The 17062-nt window shown below is 42.4% G+C and overlaps 1 protein-coding gene across 2 annotated transcripts in view; it reads left to right on the top strand.

The window, feature by feature from the left end:
- PRICKLE1 (prickle planar cell polarity protein 1) overlaps positions 1 to 16293 on the top strand; it is a 66543-nt gene extending 50250 nt beyond the window's left edge. Inside the window, exons 1-8 of one of the 2 annotated variants that reach the window (XM_055710519.1) lie at positions 111 to 278; positions 5519 to 5698; positions 7969 to 8082; positions 8917 to 9054; positions 9546 to 9749; positions 10302 to 10488; positions 10630 to 11493; positions 12899 to 16293. In XM_055710519.1, the coding sequence (XP_055566494.1) occupies positions 5567 to 5698; positions 7969 to 8082; positions 8917 to 9054; positions 9546 to 9749; positions 10302 to 10488; positions 10630 to 11493; positions 12899 to 13755 (2496 nt within the window). In that variant the 5' untranslated portion in view covers positions 111 to 278; positions 5519 to 5566 and the 3' untranslated portion in view covers positions 13756 to 16293. Of the gene's footprint in view, positions 1 to 110; positions 279 to 5518; positions 5699 to 7968; positions 8083 to 8916; positions 9055 to 9545; positions 9750 to 10301; positions 10489 to 10629; positions 11494 to 12898 lie in introns of those variants that run through there. The other variant, XM_055710517.1, reaches the window with a different exon arrangement.
- The last annotated feature ends 769 nt before the right edge of the window (positions 16294 to 17062 follow it).

Genomic DNA, 17062 nt, shown 5'->3' with positions numbered 1-17062 from the left:
CGGGCGGGACGAGGAGGGGAAGCGGCGGCGCCGACCGGAGGGACCGGGCAGGCGGAGCCCCCCGCCCCTTCCTCGGCGGGGCTGCGCCTGGCGCTGGCCGCTCCTCCGGCCCGCGGTGAGCAGTGCGGCCGCCTCGCCGTGCCCGCTGCCTTGGCAGCCCTGGGGCAGCGGGGAGGGGGCTCGGGCTCACGCGGCGGGCGCAGCGAGCGGCCATCGGTCGCCCCCCCTCGCCTCCCGGCGCCCCAGCCGCCTCGCCGCCCTTTCGGTCCTGCCAAGAGGTAATTCGCGGTTACTTGTGTCCGCGGCCCGCCCGCCGGTGGGAGGCTGGAGGGGGGGGACCCGGGGACGGGGGGCGCCTCTGACCGCCGTCATGTCTGTGAGGCCCGGGGGGTCCCCGCCAGCCCGTCGGGGCGCTGCCTGCTGGCGGGCATCGGCCCGGCGCGCTGCCCTGAGCTGCCGCGGCGCAGCGCGTCCGTCAGAATAAACCGGCCTAAGCGCGGATTTTTTTTTTTGACAACTGTAGTCTCGTGACTTACTGAACACTTGCTTGAAGTGTTTTCTCTGGAAACTTGTCTGAAATGAGGGTTGTGAGCCCTAACAAAGAAGGGTGTTGTTCGGGAGCCAACAGGTGACGGGGTGAAACCTGAGTATATGTGTACATTGGAGTAAAGTCGGGCTGCTGTTTAAAATAGAATAAAAAAAAAATCAATGGGAGGCTGTAAAAGGCACGATTTCTTTCTTTCTGAATCTGTACACCCTCTTAAGGAGAGAGGGGGGAAGCATCCGTGAGAATACCGCTTCCTTGGCCAGCGGTTTGGTTCTTGCCCAACTGCAGCCTGCGCTTGTGTTTCCATCAGGCACCGCGCAGCGCCAAGCATAACACATCCAAATCAGATGTGTTGGCGTGGGGCGATGCTTTGTCACGGTGCTTCCTCCTTTTGTTAACGTAGGTAGCCTGTCTTTGCAGCATGGCTCGTCAGAATAAAATACCCCCGAGAAGGATCATCTGACTTCCAGGTGGAAAAGTGATCTTTGCGCTAGGATGCTAGAGGAGGAAAGCAGTTTAAGTCTTCAGTTGGTCCTTGCGTGCTGGCTAAAGAGAGGGGAAAAAAGTTCTTACTTCTGGGGCCCATCTATAAAGGTTTGTTGAATGAACAAGTATACAGCCTTCGTTCCACCCCCTACTGCTCTGGATAGGTCGTTACTCAAAGGACCCAACAGCTGAGGAAGTTGCTGTGTGCTAGTGCTGATAAAAATGCCACTCATCAACTCTGGGTCCAGATTTCCCGAGTACAGAGCAGCAGAGCTGTCTGTAAATAGTTACTTGTACTGTGGCTAGGGAATGGGACTTTTTGAACGTTTGCATAATAGCTATTGGAAATAGTCTTTAAAGTATTAATAGTTACTTTGTGGTGGTGTATTGCTGCTGTTTTACACCCTTCTTCTAATGTAGTTATCGTGGACCGGCGATTAAATAAACAGGTGAATGGGCTGGCCACGCTAATCTCAACTCGTTGAGCCTTCATTGTGAATGGATGCATGCGATATGCATCTTGTATCCCCTATAGCCTTGTTAACAAGCCTTCTAACAAAAAAGTTGTTAAAACAATTTGCCCCGCAGGACAGAGTAAAACAGCAGGGGATGGGCAAGGAGATGTTTGTCTAACTGTGCTCACAAATCGTGACCTCTTCTATCTGGTCAGGGGTGAACATAATCAGTGAGCTGGAAATCCTAGCATGGGGATAACCTTCGTATGGGTTCAGCAATAGCTTTGCTCAAAGCTTGCTAGCCTAGTATTTTGCGTACCAATAGGTTTGTAATTAGGAGCGTAGTTTATCTTTGCTTCCAAGAACTTTGTCATAATAGGGTCATTTTAATACATCTGTGGAAAAAAAGTATTAATTGCTTTTCTTTTACAATCAGATGTAGCTGTTTAATTCAATTATGTTACTCATAGTTGTCAAGCTGCCAGTGAAATACCTCCTTGTAGGCTCTGAAGCTTTTTTTGAGAGGTAGTATTTGAACAGAGCTGAAACCTCAAAATGTTCCACAGACTTTAAGGAAGCAAAACAAAACATCCTTGCTGTGTTTTGTAGATGTCATGGCAGGAGTAGAAAGACCACCTTTCTACTCATCCCTCGGAAAGCATTTATTTTTTCAGCTGTTGTTTATATTCATTTGAATCCTCCTTAGGATGTGATCATTTTAAACGGATCACTTTGAAGGATGAGTGCGGTTGGGGGGCAGGGAGGAAGAACCCTGTAGTTTTAAAATGCAAACCAAATTACACTGGAGTAGGAAAGGAAGGAGAACTCCTAAACAAGCAGTTGCTAAAATAGTTCTGCAGATAGCCTGCTGTTAAGCTGGGGTGGTTTAGAAGCCTCACTCTCAGCAACACCACAGTATTTGTGACATGGCCGTATTGATATATGGTGTACTGTCAGTCATTTATAGCTGGCTTAACATTAGCTCTATGGCTAATAGAGCTTTTCTTTTAAAGTGAATGCTGTCCTTTGAGTAATCTTGGTTCATCGAGATTTATGAACCTCGCTTTATACATTTCCAGTTGCCTTATCAGGGGAGGAGCACCCTGACTGTAAAGTTGCATTTTACAGTTGGAGGTAAGGTGTATTTTTCCTTTATTCTCTACTAGCCATGCTTTCAAGCTGCCCTGTATCACCGGGAAATAGGCCTGTGGTGGTCTCTTGTTGGTGCATCCTGTCTGAAACAGATGTGTCAAAAGTGGTCCATGGAAAAGCAGTGTGGTGCCTTGTTTTCCTTTGGAATTAGGCAGCGCTCCTGCACTTCTGTACCTGATATCCCAACATTACCTAGCACCGCTTTTTGGCACATAGAAGTAGCGTGTAGCCTTAGTGTTCAAAAAAACCTCAGAAGACTTAACATGTTTTCAGACATTCAGTTTTTGCTTTGTTTCTTTATCTTTCAAAAGAAGAAAGTCAGAGAAGTTAATTTCTGATCCTACAGAGAGGTTTGTGATTAATCAATATGAAGCAATTACTCGGTTATCTCTGTGCTCCTGAGCGCTGGATGCGGTGTGAGCCAGCCAGGGGTGCACCTTGCTCAAGTGCCCGGGGACTGGCAGAGCTGAACCTGTCTCAGCCTAAATTACACTTAAGATCTGTTGCCTGGGGTGCGGTTCGGGTCAGGCTGCCTAGCGAAATGTTGGCAAAGGTGTTTCACCTAGTGACTCCTTTTATTCCTGGGTCATTGGGCAGGAGCCTGTTCTTGAAAAGGGACAGTTGACCAACGCAAGCTCTCATGTTGCAATGCCGTAAGAATTGGAAATACCAGCTTAGGCGTCAGTGAGTACATGACATTATTGTAAACCAGGTATCTGCACCTTCCTGAAGGGAAACTGTAAAACAGTTCATCTGTTGCTAAGATCATCTTGGAAGGACTTGGACTTCTCGATACTCACAGTGATTTTTACACTTAAGAATTATTTGGGTGTCAATAAGGGACACAAGCTGCCAACCTGAGCATCCCCATCCACCTGCAACAGTAAGCACTGTTGCCTTTTTTTTTTTTGCTAGTGATTTCTTAACTGTGTCACGGTATTCCTCTGTCCCTCCTTGCACCCTAGTTTTATACAAGTAGTAACAAAGCATACCTCATGCTTGACTTAATTTCCACTAGTACCTGGAGGGGGGAAACAGTTTTGTATCACTTATTGTTTCTCAAGGAAACTAATTGAAGGGGTCTAGTACATACAAGGATGCCTGTCTCCCTACTTTAAATATATAGTACTGAGGTTTTAGTATTGGATTTGGTTTTAGTCACCTTCCTTGACAGAGATTTATAATATGGTGATGTTAAGCTTAGAAACTGTTTTCGCTAACCTTCTGAAGTTGTGCAGCTAGAGTAAAATTTCAGAAATTTGCTTGACAGCTCACAAGCTTTGTAGAAATAGCCTGCTCTCAAAGCGGAGGTTGGCAGGTTTGCTTTCCCCATCAAATATTAAATCAATCTTCTATTACAGTGCAGCTATGCAGTGTAATAGAAGCGTGTTGGCATCTTAGCAGTGCAGCAGAAATAGTGTATTTTCCAGCCATAAGTTTTTGGAATGAAGTTCACAAACAAGTTTCATTTTTTTGAGCACTAGCCCAGTGGAAGAGTTAAGTAATTTTTTGTTGCTTTTTACTGGGTGTGGTTACGTACAGATGTATTGAAAATGGGGGTAGGTAAGACTGTGTAATGCTGAATATTGTAATTTCTCCGAGTTTGTAGCTTTGGATGCATGTGGCCATTTTTTATGGAGCAGGTTTGGGTTTATGTACTGAATTCAACAGAGCCTGGCACTAACCAGTGCCTCATGCTTGGAGGATGAGAAACTCCTGTTGAGTAACGAGCTGAATACTTGGGTAAGGGGGCTTAAATCTTTCTTCCACCTGTGATCTAGCAGCAACTTATTTTCTCTGAAATGGTGGCGCTAAGACTGGAAATGTAACGTGGGACCCACCAGAAGTTTTTAGATTGCTTCCCCCTTCAGACCCACCAGAAAGGCTGTATGTCAAGATTAAAATTTTCTATGGCTCAGATCTAGTACTGACAAAATTGCATCTGTGTTTAGAAGGATACGTTAAAGAATTGCCTAAAATAGGGAAGGCACAGCTCGTGTGTAATGTTGTACTGCAAAAGCAAGTTTGTTTCTATCCTCAGTGGTCAGAACCTCTGTCATGGTAGAATGCATCCTCTCTGCTTTTGGTTATGTGGATTTCACTGAAATTCCTGGTCCGAATTTCCTAAGAACTTCCCCTAGAACTAATGTAAGATATTTATCCTAATAAGCTTTTTACTGCAGGATGCTGTGGATGTTGGTGAGAACCACCTTTGCCAGTTGTGACTCAAAATGATCCCACTGATACGAAGCTTTGCAGGCTTCATGAATCAAGAGAAGCATCTCCCTGTAGGGTTTTAAATTAACAGAACAATCATGATGTATTTTACAGAGCCTAATCTGGCATAATTGGATTTCAGATATTTAACTGGACCAACGCCCTTCCGCTCTGATACAGCTAAAACAAACTTCTCGGAGGAATCCAGCAGACACTGCTCTGTGCCTACCTTGTGAAAAACAGGATGCTACTTGCACAACAGTCTTTCCCTAGCAATTTCTTCAGTTTTTGACACGCAGTTGTCATGTCTTTTGTGTTACTAGATTGGTGGTAGTAATGACTTCAGGAAGAGCTCATGTCATTGCTTTTGTTAATAGCTGCTCAGCGAGTCTTTCCCAGATACACCTGCATACAACCTGTGATGTGAAACGAGCACAAGTGTAGAAGATGACAAGTGTTAATATTGAAATTCTTTGCAGTTGCCAAACGTGGTAGCGTGTGTCTAGTTTTCTTTCTCTTGACTAGTTTTTCTTTTAGATGCTTCAGTCATTTATCATTCTGGGCAGCACAAGGAATACTAAACGGTTGTAAGATCATTTACATTGATAATTAGTTGTTACACATTCAAATTTATTAAAACTCTGTTAACTTCTTCCTCCAGATCAATCGCTTGATGAGCTGCAGCTGAAATATTTAATACTTCACACTTATGCCATTGGAGATGGACCCCAAGGCCAATAATCTCGTCTTCGGGTGTCAGCGAAGCTCAACATCTGACGATGACTCTGGGTGTGCCTTGGAAGAATATGCCTGGGTCCCCCCTGGCCTCAGACCGGAGCAGGTACCAACTGTGCTTCTGCATTTTTAAAATAAGCCTTGTAAGGACTGTCTAAGGGAGCGATACGCTGCCTCTGCAAGTCTTGATTAAATTCTTACAATGTATAAAACTTAAATTCATCTAGAACTCTTCACATCTTGTTTTGTTTCCTGTTCCAATGAGGCTCTGTTTAGGGAGCTTAAGATCCTCTACACTGAGGAGTTTTTATGTTCCAAAAAAAAAGTTCCCAGTCAAGAATTTTCAATAAATATGTGCCACAGAGGTATGTATTGTCAAGTCTAAAAAGCAGCATAGAAATTTGCTTTCTCTTTGAAATAAGTTATTAGCTTAAATTAAAGCTTGTTCCATACTTTGTGGCATGTGTGCTACTTGGCCAGTACTTCACTGCACTTGGACAACTCTTTAAATAATTAGGCATTCGACACGCAGAACACGTATGTTACTACAGCGCACATAAACAGAAGTGTTCTGTCACTGTGACAAGTAGTAATGTATTTTACGCTTGTTTAAATAGTTGTATGCCTGCCATTTGTTCGTGCCAGGATTTCTCTTCTATGGTCTCTATAGAGCTGACACCCGTGGGTTGGCTGGGCTGTTCCTTCCCTTCTCCCCTTTCTTCTTTATCTTTTACAACGCCGTGGTAATGGAAATAAAAATGAAATTATTGATGGGCAAGTTGCCATGGGAGATGAAAATGAATCTCTCGTGGTATTCATTTACTTGATGATACTGCAACTGTGCTGAAGCTGTGTACTCACTAATGTCCAGAACTCAGACTTCAGTGTTAAATGGACAGAGTGGCTTTGTAGTGTCTGCTACTGAAGGCAGAGCAGCTCTCCTTCAGCTGACAAGATAATACATTCCATAGCTGTAAAGGCGCAGAAGATATCTCTGTTTTGCTGTGCAGAGATTTTCTTGATGATGAATAAAGTAACGAGTCTGCAGGAATGGCAAATAGTGGGCTATTTTTAGGGAAACTTTTTATCACTTACTTAAGCATATATAAGAATCCTGATGAATCAGACCTTAAGGCAAACAGCAAGCTAACATTCTGCCAGCACAATTAAATGCCCTAAAATACCCTCATGATCCAACTAGCTCAAACTCACTGAAGATCTTTTTTCCAAGAAGAATGACTCATGCTGAGAATGGTGCAATAAAATTGAGAAAAGGGCATAAAGTATCTTTAAAGCTTCACTTCTTAATGCATGTTGTTATTTTTTCCTGAAGCCTCTTGAAGTACAGTCAGTAGTAAGTGGGCTTCTGATGTTTCAGTTTGGGTTAAATGAAGACCAAGTCATGTTTTGTGCAACTTGTCTCATATAATGTTGATTGCTTCCCGAGTCAAGTGACTGATTACTGCTTCTTTTTCATCTGTCTTGCACAGTAATAAGCTGTTGACCTGAGCATTATTTAAATCTGGATGGCAAGTAATATTTTTGCCAATATTCAGCTCTTATTTACAGCCCCAGGCCTCGTGACAAGCTGGAAACTGCGTAGGAAAAACAATAAATCTGTAGCTGTTCCACAAAAATATTTTTTGCCATTGGGCTTTGTCATAGTGTTCATTACAGCTTTCCTGTCATAATTTTCTTCTGAAAAAAAAAAAAAAAGAGTGAAGATTGATAGGTGTGTACATGTAATATTGATTCCTTTATCAAAAACATGCAGCCCATGAAAATTTTGTAGTTAATTTGCATCTGATTGAAATGTGGCTGTATCCAGCCTCCTCCCAAGGGAAGGATGTTTCCACCTTCTTACCAAAGCCCACATGGAAGCAATGAAAGCTGATGCTTTGGGTGAGCCTGATCAGCAGGAGACTACAAAACAGCTTTTGTCTCAACAATGTGTAAAATGCAGAGAGCAAATTAAATTTGTTTATATAGTGGCTGTTTTCTGGAAAGCTTCATGCCTTGTGCGGTAAATTGCAGAAGGAAACTTGGAATTTCCATGAGGTTGTTGACCAGCCCTGAAGGGGGTGGGAATAATGAGAACATTACATGTGCATAATTTATGATACCCCCCCTAATTGTCACTGCAAATTGCATTCCAGAAAAGCAATTCAGCAGCTGGGTGCTAGTTTTATCAGAGACAATTCAGGTTTGCTGAGCTGGTTCATCTGGGTCTCGTATTTTCAGCACAACCCCTGCCACAGGTCTAATGTAGCGTAACCTTCGTAAATGGGACCCGAGATAAAACAGTAGCTGAAGGACGCCTGCAGTGCTTGGGTGATGTGTGTCCCTCGGTCTGAACACTGCGTTCCTCCTGTTCAGGTCCAGCTGTATTTTGCCTGCTTGCCAGAGGAGAAGGTCCCTTACATTAACAGCCCTGGAGAGAAGCACCGCATTAAACAACTTCTCTATCAGCTGCCACCCCACGATAATGAGGTAAATACAGCATCTGGGATGGACCGTCAGGGCTTAGGTCTCCCTGGCGGCTTTTACGTGGAGAATTACCTACCTGGGTATATATTAAAAGCCTAAATTGTGGCCTGCAGTGGCATCTGACCTATAAAGCAGCACGGTGTGTACACTGAGTCCATTGTTCAGCTGTCCGGTGGGCTTGTGTGCGGATAAGAGCTGTCTGGAAGGACACTGCCTTTGCTTGTAAGGGAGGCTGGTGTCACTGCAATAAACTTAACACAAGTTGGTTTTATAGTGTTTGCAGCCACCCACCAATTAACCAGGAACCTACAAATTCCTGGAATTGCATTGTAGCACACAAAAAGGATGCTTTGTGACAGTAAAAGGTTTGCATCTCAGATATGCAGTGTAATTTGGAGTAGAAGTGGAAATAACAAACAAGCTCTTTGTAAGGAAAGGGGGCGGGGGTGTCAATACTTAAGATCTTGTGTATACTGCAATAGTTAGTTGTGGGCACTTAACCATAAATCTAAAGGACAATGTTATGGCTGATCTGCGTTCATTCCACTGTTTTAGAATAGCAGCAGGTTTTGGTTTGTCTTTTTTACATCTTACTTCTTGCCTAGACAACTTCTTAGTTTGGTGGGTTTTTTCCCTGTAATGCAAAAACTTTCTCTGTACTACTTTTGTGTTATGCTATATTAGCTAAATATTGATGGTAGAGCAAACAAGTTGGAAAAGTTTAATGATGATTGCCGGCGTGCCTGATGAATTTCTTGCATATATGCACTTACTCACCAATCTGTTACTTTAAAAGCTCAGTATCTAAAATAAGTTCTCCTGTGTTTTCACTGGAAGGTGAGATACTGCCAGTCTTTAAGTGAGGAAGAAAAGAAGGAGCTGCAGATGTTCAGTTCTCAGCGCAAAAAGGAGGCACTCGGCCGAGGCACTATTAAGCTACTCTCAAGAGCAGTGATGCATGCAGTTTGTGAGCAGGTAATACTACTGGTTCTACAAGCCAACTGGAGGGCTGAATAATGTGAAAATACAGTATCTAAATATTAAATGTAAGCTTATCGCTGTCTATGTCTGTAAACATTAAAAAAAAAGATGATTTTTTAAACTGCATGTAAATAGAAAGAAGGTAGTGTGTGCTTAAGCAAAACGCAACCTTTGATACTGGGTATGAAATGAATCTTTGATCTATTTCCTACTCAAAAAAACCTGTTGCTGACTCATACTAAATTAATGACAAATGAAACCCAGGCATATGCTTAAAAATGTTATTATGATTAAAATAAAATTCTATTCACAAAAGGTTTGTTGATGCACAGAGTTTGTCTAGACCTAAATTGAGAGGAATTTTTTCCCTCTCGTCGCAGTTTTGGAATAAAAACTGCTCTATTGGGTTTGGTGTTCTAACTTTAAATGCTAGAAGCTAGTAGTTTGGGATGGGAAGTGTTTTCACTTTCTGGTTTTGTTCCTAGTGTGGTATGAAAGTAAACGGCGGTGAAGTTGCAGTATTTGCCTCAAGAGCTGGGCCTGGTGTGTGCTGGCACCCCTCATGTTTTGTGTGTTTCACATGTAACGAGCTGCTCGTTGACCTTATCTACTTCTACCAAGATGGAAAAATTCATTGTGGCAGACACCACGCTGAACTTCTCAAACCTCGATGTTCAGCCTGCGATGAGGTGAATAATTCACGTGTTACAACCAGTCTGCATTCCTGTTGTTCAGTTAGCAAACTGCATCACTTGGGCAATTACTAACTTCAGATGCATTGTTTTAAGAAGTCAGGACTCTGCTGCACAGATGTGTTTGAAGGCTGAGGTGTTTCATTTCTTGTCAAATTGGCAGTATCGTAAATAATATGATGGTATTCAGAAAGTGCATACCTCTTTGCATTCAGAATTGAGTCTTGTAGATCAAATTAGAAAAAGGATCTGTACAAACAGCCAGAATACCTTGACAGCAGCTTCTTAATGGTTAAGTTCTTATGTTCTCTCTCTCTTTTTTTTTTTTTAAAGTACAGGGTTTCTTTTTTTAATTCCTTTCTTTCTGTTACAGAAAAGGTCAGAATGCTGCAGTTGCTGTGGGAGACTTTTTTTCTATCTTTATATTCAAAAGGCAGCTAAATAAAAATAAATTCAGTGAACTGCACAATTGGGGTACTTTGCATGCTCTAACTTCCCAGGTGAGGTTTTGGCCACTTAACTAAAAGTTTACTTTTTATCTCTGAAAAGATAATTTTTGCTGATGAGTGTACAGAAGCTGAGGGTCGCCACTGGCACATGAAGCACTTCTGTTGCCTCGAGTGTGAAACCATCCTGGGTGGACAGAGATACATCATGAAGGATGGGCGACCATTCTGCTGTAACTGCTTTGAATCTCTCTATGCGGAATACTGCGAGACCTGTGGGGAACACATTGGTAAGTATGTCCCCTTTTTAAGCGCTCAACTTACAAATTAAGGGAAAGCAAATTTATGAAATTATTTCACGTTCCAGAAGTATGCATTCCACAAGTAATTTTTTAGAGAAACCCAAAGCATTGCTTTTGCTCTGCTTCCAGGTGTTGACCATGCTCAGATGACCTACGATGGACAGCACTGGCATGCCACAGAGACTTGCTTTTCTTGTGCTCAGTGCAAGACCTCTTTGCTTGGCTGCCCTTTCCTTCCAAAGCAAGGGCAGATTTACTGTTCAAAAACCTGCAGCTTGGGAGAGGATGTTCATGCCTCCGACTCTTCTGATTCTGCGTTTCAGTCTGCTCGATCCAGAGATTCCAGGAGGAGTGTCCGCATGGGAAAAAGCAGCCGGTCAGCCGACCAGTGCCGCCAGTCACTCCTCCTGTCACCAGCTCTCAATTACAAATTTCCTGGCCTTTCAGGCAATGCTGATGATACTCTTTCTCGTAAGCTGGATGATTTAAGCCTTTCAAGGGAAGAGGCAAGCTTTGTTAATGAAGACTTCTGGAAAGGAAGAGTAGAGCAAGAAATGCCTGAAGACCCTGAAGAATGGGCTGAACATGAAGACTACATGACTCAACTTCTTCTGAAGTTTGGTGATAAAAGCCTCTTCCAGCAGCCCGCGGAAGTAGACATTAGATCAAGTGAACACTGGATTTCTGATAGTGTCGTCAAAAGCAAGTCGGACTTGAAAAAAAATAACCCAAGCCTAGCAAGTAAGAAGTATCAATCAGACATGTACTGGGCCCAGTCACAAGATGGTTTGGGTGACTCTGCATATGGCAGCCACCCAGGCCCTGCCAGCAGCAGGAAAATCCAGGAGTTAGACATGGAACACGGGGCGTCAGGATACAAACACGACCAAACACCGTGGTATGGAGGCTCACTTGAATGTCTGTCTGACCTCAAACAGCAAGAACAAAGTGTTCGAGACTCAATGGATTCTTTGGCTTTGTCTAACATAACAGGTAAGGGTGGGTGTCTGCGCGAAATGAATGTTTTTTATGGAGAGGTCAACCAAAGTGTGCATGTTGGAGTATTCTGAACTAAGACTTTTCGTATCTGTGATCTCTAAAAAGCTTTCGTAGCAAGAGATGCGTGTAAAATAGGCAGTAGCTTTAAACAAGCACATACGCTTCCACAAGAAACATTTCTGCTACTTAAATTCTATTTAAATTCTTCTTTCCTTTTGAATTCTCTTTCCTTTAACAAAAAAATCCATAATGTTAAACAGAATAAGAATGGTCTTGAACTATGCATTTGTTATATACTAACCACCACTTCAAGCCAAATAAAACTTTTTTGTTTTTTCTCCATACCTTAAATAGAAGAAGTTGCATTATATACTAGGGTAATATTAAATACTGCAAAAGACTTTAGGTAATCTCCTTGATTTGCTTGTAAAAATATGTAGAAAATCTGAAAGGATGGTAAACAACTTAGCCTTAGGAAATGAGGTTTATGAGATTATGTTTCTCCATTGACTAAAGAGGAACTGATAATCCACTTCTATGAACCTTCTTGTCAAATGTGATTGAAGTTAGCCAGAGATAAGTCATGTGTGTAGGTGTGTGTGCACGCATGTGCACATGCGTTAGCTTTCCTTTCCTATTTCCCTACAGAAAACCCAAATGTGGGAGCTAGGTATGAGAGACCCATTTAAAAAAGTTGTCCTGTCTCCTTCGTTCCTCTCTTCCTATAACCTGAATTATTGTAGCTACTCATGTAGCTCAGGCCTGACCCACATGCGGCATTGCCCAAGCAGCAGCAAAGGAACTGATGACGGGAGCTTGGTTCAGGGGGCACAGGAGGAGGAGGAACTAGAGGTATTGCACCTGGGAGCATCACGGACAGGTGACACGGTTGCTGTGGGAATGAAGGGTCACTGGCCACCATCCTGGAGTAAACCAGGCCAGCTTACTGCTGATGATTTTTGGAGGGTACGGATCCTCCTTTGCAAGGCAGTAAGCCTGGCTTTCCTGTAGCAACAGCTGGAATATTGAATTTAGCAATACCAGAAACAGGAAATATTTTAGCCTGAAAAATGCCAAGCACGGACTGTGGAATAATTTCAAGTAATTCTTTTTTCTTAGAGGCTTTAGCTGTATGCATGTTAGAGCTGTTTAAAAATTTTAAAATCATTAAACTTCCACCCTTGTTGTCCTAACGTTAACTAATTCTTAGGTAAACGGAGCTAATACTTAAATGTTTTAAGTCAAGACAAAGCTTCCTCTTCTACAAAGCTACTCCTTTTGGTAGTAGTTCCAAACCCACTGCTTTACTGAAAAGAAATGTTTAATAGTTTGTTACAATACTTATCTCTCCGATAGTCCTCTCATTTTCCTTTTCCTCCTTTCTCCATTCCCACCGCAGGGGCTTCAATGGATGGAGAAGGCAAGCCACGGCCATCTCTGTACTCTTTGCAAACTTTCCAAGAACTGGAGGTAGAGGACTGTGAGAAGATGAGCAACATGGGAACTCTGAATTCTTCAATGCTCCACCGGAGCACGGAGTCCTTGAAGAGTCTGAGCTCAGAGTTGTGTCAGGAAAAGGTCTTGCCAGAGGAAAAGCCAGTGCATATGCCTGTACTGAGAAGATCCAAATCCCAGTCTAGGCCTCAGCAAGTGAAATTTTCAGATGATGTTATTGATAATGGAAGTTACGAGAATCTTGAAATACGCCAGCCTCCAATGAGTGAAAGGACTCGTAGGCGTGTTTACCATTTTGAAGAGCGTGGAAGTCGGCCTTCTCATCATCGTAGAAGAAGTAGGAAGTCTCGTTCAGATAATGCACTTAACTTGGCCACAGAAAGAAGATGCTCTCCAAGAGAGAGATTTCGTTATTACTCCCCTCAGGATCATGAAAAATTTATTCAAAATAGAAGCTCACGGGAGATTCGGGCATATATTCAAAATGCAGAGCTGTATGGACAGTATGCCCATACTAGGTCTGATTATGCACTGCGGAATCAGGTGGTTGATAAATTTTTTGGATTGTATGGTGAGGAAGATGACTCCTGGTGTTCAACTTCATCCTCGTCATCTGATTCTGAAGAGGAAGGATATTTTCTAGGACAGCCGATTCCACAGCCACGATCACTGAGATACCCATACTATACAGATGACCTTTCTGGTCCAACTACTGCATTATCTAGTTCTCAGTTTGGACAAAGGACAACCAAATCAAAGAAGAAGAGGGGACACAAAGGAAAAAATTGCATAATTTCTTAATTTGTTTTAACAGTTGGGAAGACCAGTCAACTCTGTAGCTACAGTTTGAACCACATCTTTTTATATTAATACCTGTACTTAGGCAAGTTGCTAAGGTTCTTAATGCTTTGCCAGTGTAAATGATAACCCTGCCAGAGTTTACATTGTACAAGTAACATTCAGAAGTGTCACCATGCCGAATGATGATCTGCTCAGATATCGCTAGGTTTACATACTATGTCTCAGCTGTTAAAATACTGTTTCCTGCAGTTCTTGATACTGACTTTTTGCAGACATTTTATGCTCACTATTCATCTACGTTGAGTTATCTGAGACATGGGATCGAACAAAGATCAGTAAATAAAACTGTCGGTCCTGTGCTGTAGCTATATCCACAGGGTGATCTTTGACTTTTCCCTCTTACTGCCAAGAAGAAGGTGGCTCTGTGCTGTGCCCTTTCTTCATTGATAAAGCTCACTTTTCCTCCTTCAAGTTTCCTCACAAAAACTGGTTGTTTTTTTTTTTTTATTTGGGAAAATGCTCCTTTTTCCAAAGTGTCCACTATTAAGGAGACAAAAATCAGAATGTGGGAGCTGAAATGCTTGAGGCCTTGATATATCCTAAAGCAGCAGTAAGTCATTGATACTTTTAACTTTCATGGTTTTTCCTCCACAATTTTTTAAGAATTCCATCCCTCTGTAAGGTTTTGGGGTTTTGGTTTTTTTCTTTTGTTTTACATGCCTTTTTAAAGGAAGATACTAATTCAGCTACTGGAACTGGACTTCGCTGCCAGCAAGTGGTAATATTTTTGGGCTGTGCCCCCCAACCCCCAGCAGCGAAAGAGAGGGGTACAACTGCTGGAGTCCTTTGCTCAGGCATGTAACCCCATTTAAGTCAATGAATCTACTTGCGTAACAAATACTTTCATAAGGGCTTAAAGGATTAGGCTCCAGAATTGTGTCTTTTGGAATGCATTATCCAGGTTTTAAAATGTATTAGCTGCAATTCTAAATAAAAAAAACATTGATATTTATAATTTAGTATTTCATAGGCTTAAATGTATTCATAATTTAACAGTGCAAATACTAATGTACATATTGTACAGTTAAATTTTAAAAGCTGAATATTTTTATATCCCTGAATTTGAAGAAGTTTGTTACGATATCAGACTAGATTTGTTAGGGGTTTAACAGCAGCATTATGGATGAAACATTGCTTGTATTTTAGTCAGGGGTTTTAAGTTGAAAAATACTGAAAAATGTTTAGTGCAAAACAGCTTAATTTTGTCTACTAGGTATTAAAAGCTCTGTATGCATGGTGGGGCTATGTAAATACTCTCTATGGCCCTCTTAATCTTGCAAGTGTTATTTATGGGTCAAGCAAAATGTCAACTATATAAATGTAAAAACCACACAAGCCTAGAATATATCAGTGCAACAAATATGCAACTCCTGTGGATGTGGATTTATTTTTTAAAAAATTTATTATTATTCCCCTCCTTTCCCAAAAATAATTTCTGAAGTTCACCTACATAAAGGGAGAGAGATACTGGGTGGTTCTAGAAGGCAAGCTGGCAAAAAACTAGAAAGTAGCAGGTAATCTCAAAGGAAGCCTTGAATTCATATGTGGAGCAGGAGCTATTTTAAGTTATAGTAAACTTCTTCCACTGTTCTTAATGAAGGGCAGAAATAGTTGAATTAAGTGGCATCCACCAATTAAGACAGTAAATGCTAAAGCCATTGGCTTTCTGACCACCTGAAGAAAGGTAATTAATTAAATAATAGATGCTTCTTACCAAAGACGCCTGGCAAACTGAACTAAGCTTGCCCTTGAGAGGATAGAGCAGTTTGGAAATAAAGGCAGCTAGAAGTAAGGGAGGGAACGGACACATGAGTATTGGCTTACACCAAAGAACATGAAGCTATTGCTAAGGCTAAACCAGACTAGCAGTTACCTGCTTGTATTTTTTCAGGGTAGAGTAAGCAAAAGACCCTTTTCTCCCAGAGGTGGTAGTCACCATGTAAGTCACTTTTCTAGTACAAACAAGTCTTGTGTACATGAAGGCTGATCAAAGTAATATGCTACATTGCATGGGCCAGTGGGCAGCTCCTGGGATGCTTCCAGCTGGCAGGCTGCTGTGGTGGCTTAGGCAGCATTTGCTTTCCTCGCAGCCAAACGCCTGTTGTACTTAAGTATGTTACAGCCAGCAGGCTGCCAGGGTTTACAGGACTTGAGGAGAGATGCTGACTTCTAATACTTCCCCCAGGATGCTCAAACAATGCTTGGGACCTTCCATTCTTACCTGTGTTTCCAAATACGGGGAACCAGGATTCAGAAATGAAATGCTGTGCTGCTACTGCTGTCTCTTTTTTGGAGCAAGTAACTGTCTCATGGAGACATGTCTCTCCACGAGTAGTTCTTCCGATCTTACATCGTCTCCCGAGATAACAGCATACATGGTCTCCCAAAGTGCAATGTCTTATGGAGTACTAGATGATAAAAGTTTTCCGTAGATTGTTAGTTCCTTCTTAAAAAAATAAATAATATCCAACTATTTGACACAGATCTCTAAAGTGTGTCATTTACAAACTTTCTTCAGAGTTAACTTTCATGTTACCTCCCTTTAAACCTCAAAATAAATGAGCTGAAAGATTTCTCTCTTTCCTGTGCCCTTCTCCAAAACCCAAGGATAACTAAAGGTGTCATTACTGGGACACTGTCAACTCTCTGCTCCTGCAAGGGCTCTGGCTACTTCAAAATGAGTGATGTAAATAATGACACTTCTCACCTCTCACCATCACTGTTTATATTATTATTTTTCAGCTGGAAGCTTTGGCAGTGGGGCAGAGGCTGTTCCTTGTCCTCAGTTTCCGTTGGAAAAAATCTAGAGGCACGTTTGTCTGTGCAAGGGGGTAACGAACCTTGTGTGTGTAGTGGTGCTCTCTCCACGCAGCAGCAATTCTGCCCGAGGCAGGAGCTCTGCCCTTGTTGTCCCTCAGGACCCGACTCCCCAGGGAGGCAGGGCTGCACAGCACCATGCCCAGGGGAGCAGTGCTCCAGCGTTGCCTCCCAGTGGTCACGCAGCTTGTTCAGCGCCAGCAGACACCTCTGCTCTAAGGTGCGTACATCTCCCCTCACCCGTGCTGGGCTGCAGGACCACAAGTAATAAAGAGCATTAGAAGACACGTAGAAAGCTGAGGAACTGACTGCTGAGACGTTCACATCAGGAGAAGACTAACAGGTATTCGTAATAATGCTTAATGAAAGAGGGGCTAACCTGTATTTTTATGCAGTTTAAAAATCATACGCTAAGTTTAAAGATGGTTAT

This window comes from Falco cherrug, chromosome 5 (assembly GCF_023634085.1).
Source record: "Falco cherrug isolate bFalChe1 chromosome 5, bFalChe1.pri, whole genome shotgun sequence".
In the NCBI taxonomy this organism is placed as follows: domain Eukaryota; kingdom Metazoa; phylum Chordata; class Aves; order Falconiformes; family Falconidae; genus Falco; species Falco cherrug.
The sequence above is the reverse complement of the archived record's forward strand: the minus strand, read 5'-3'. Positions and strand labels throughout refer to the sequence as shown.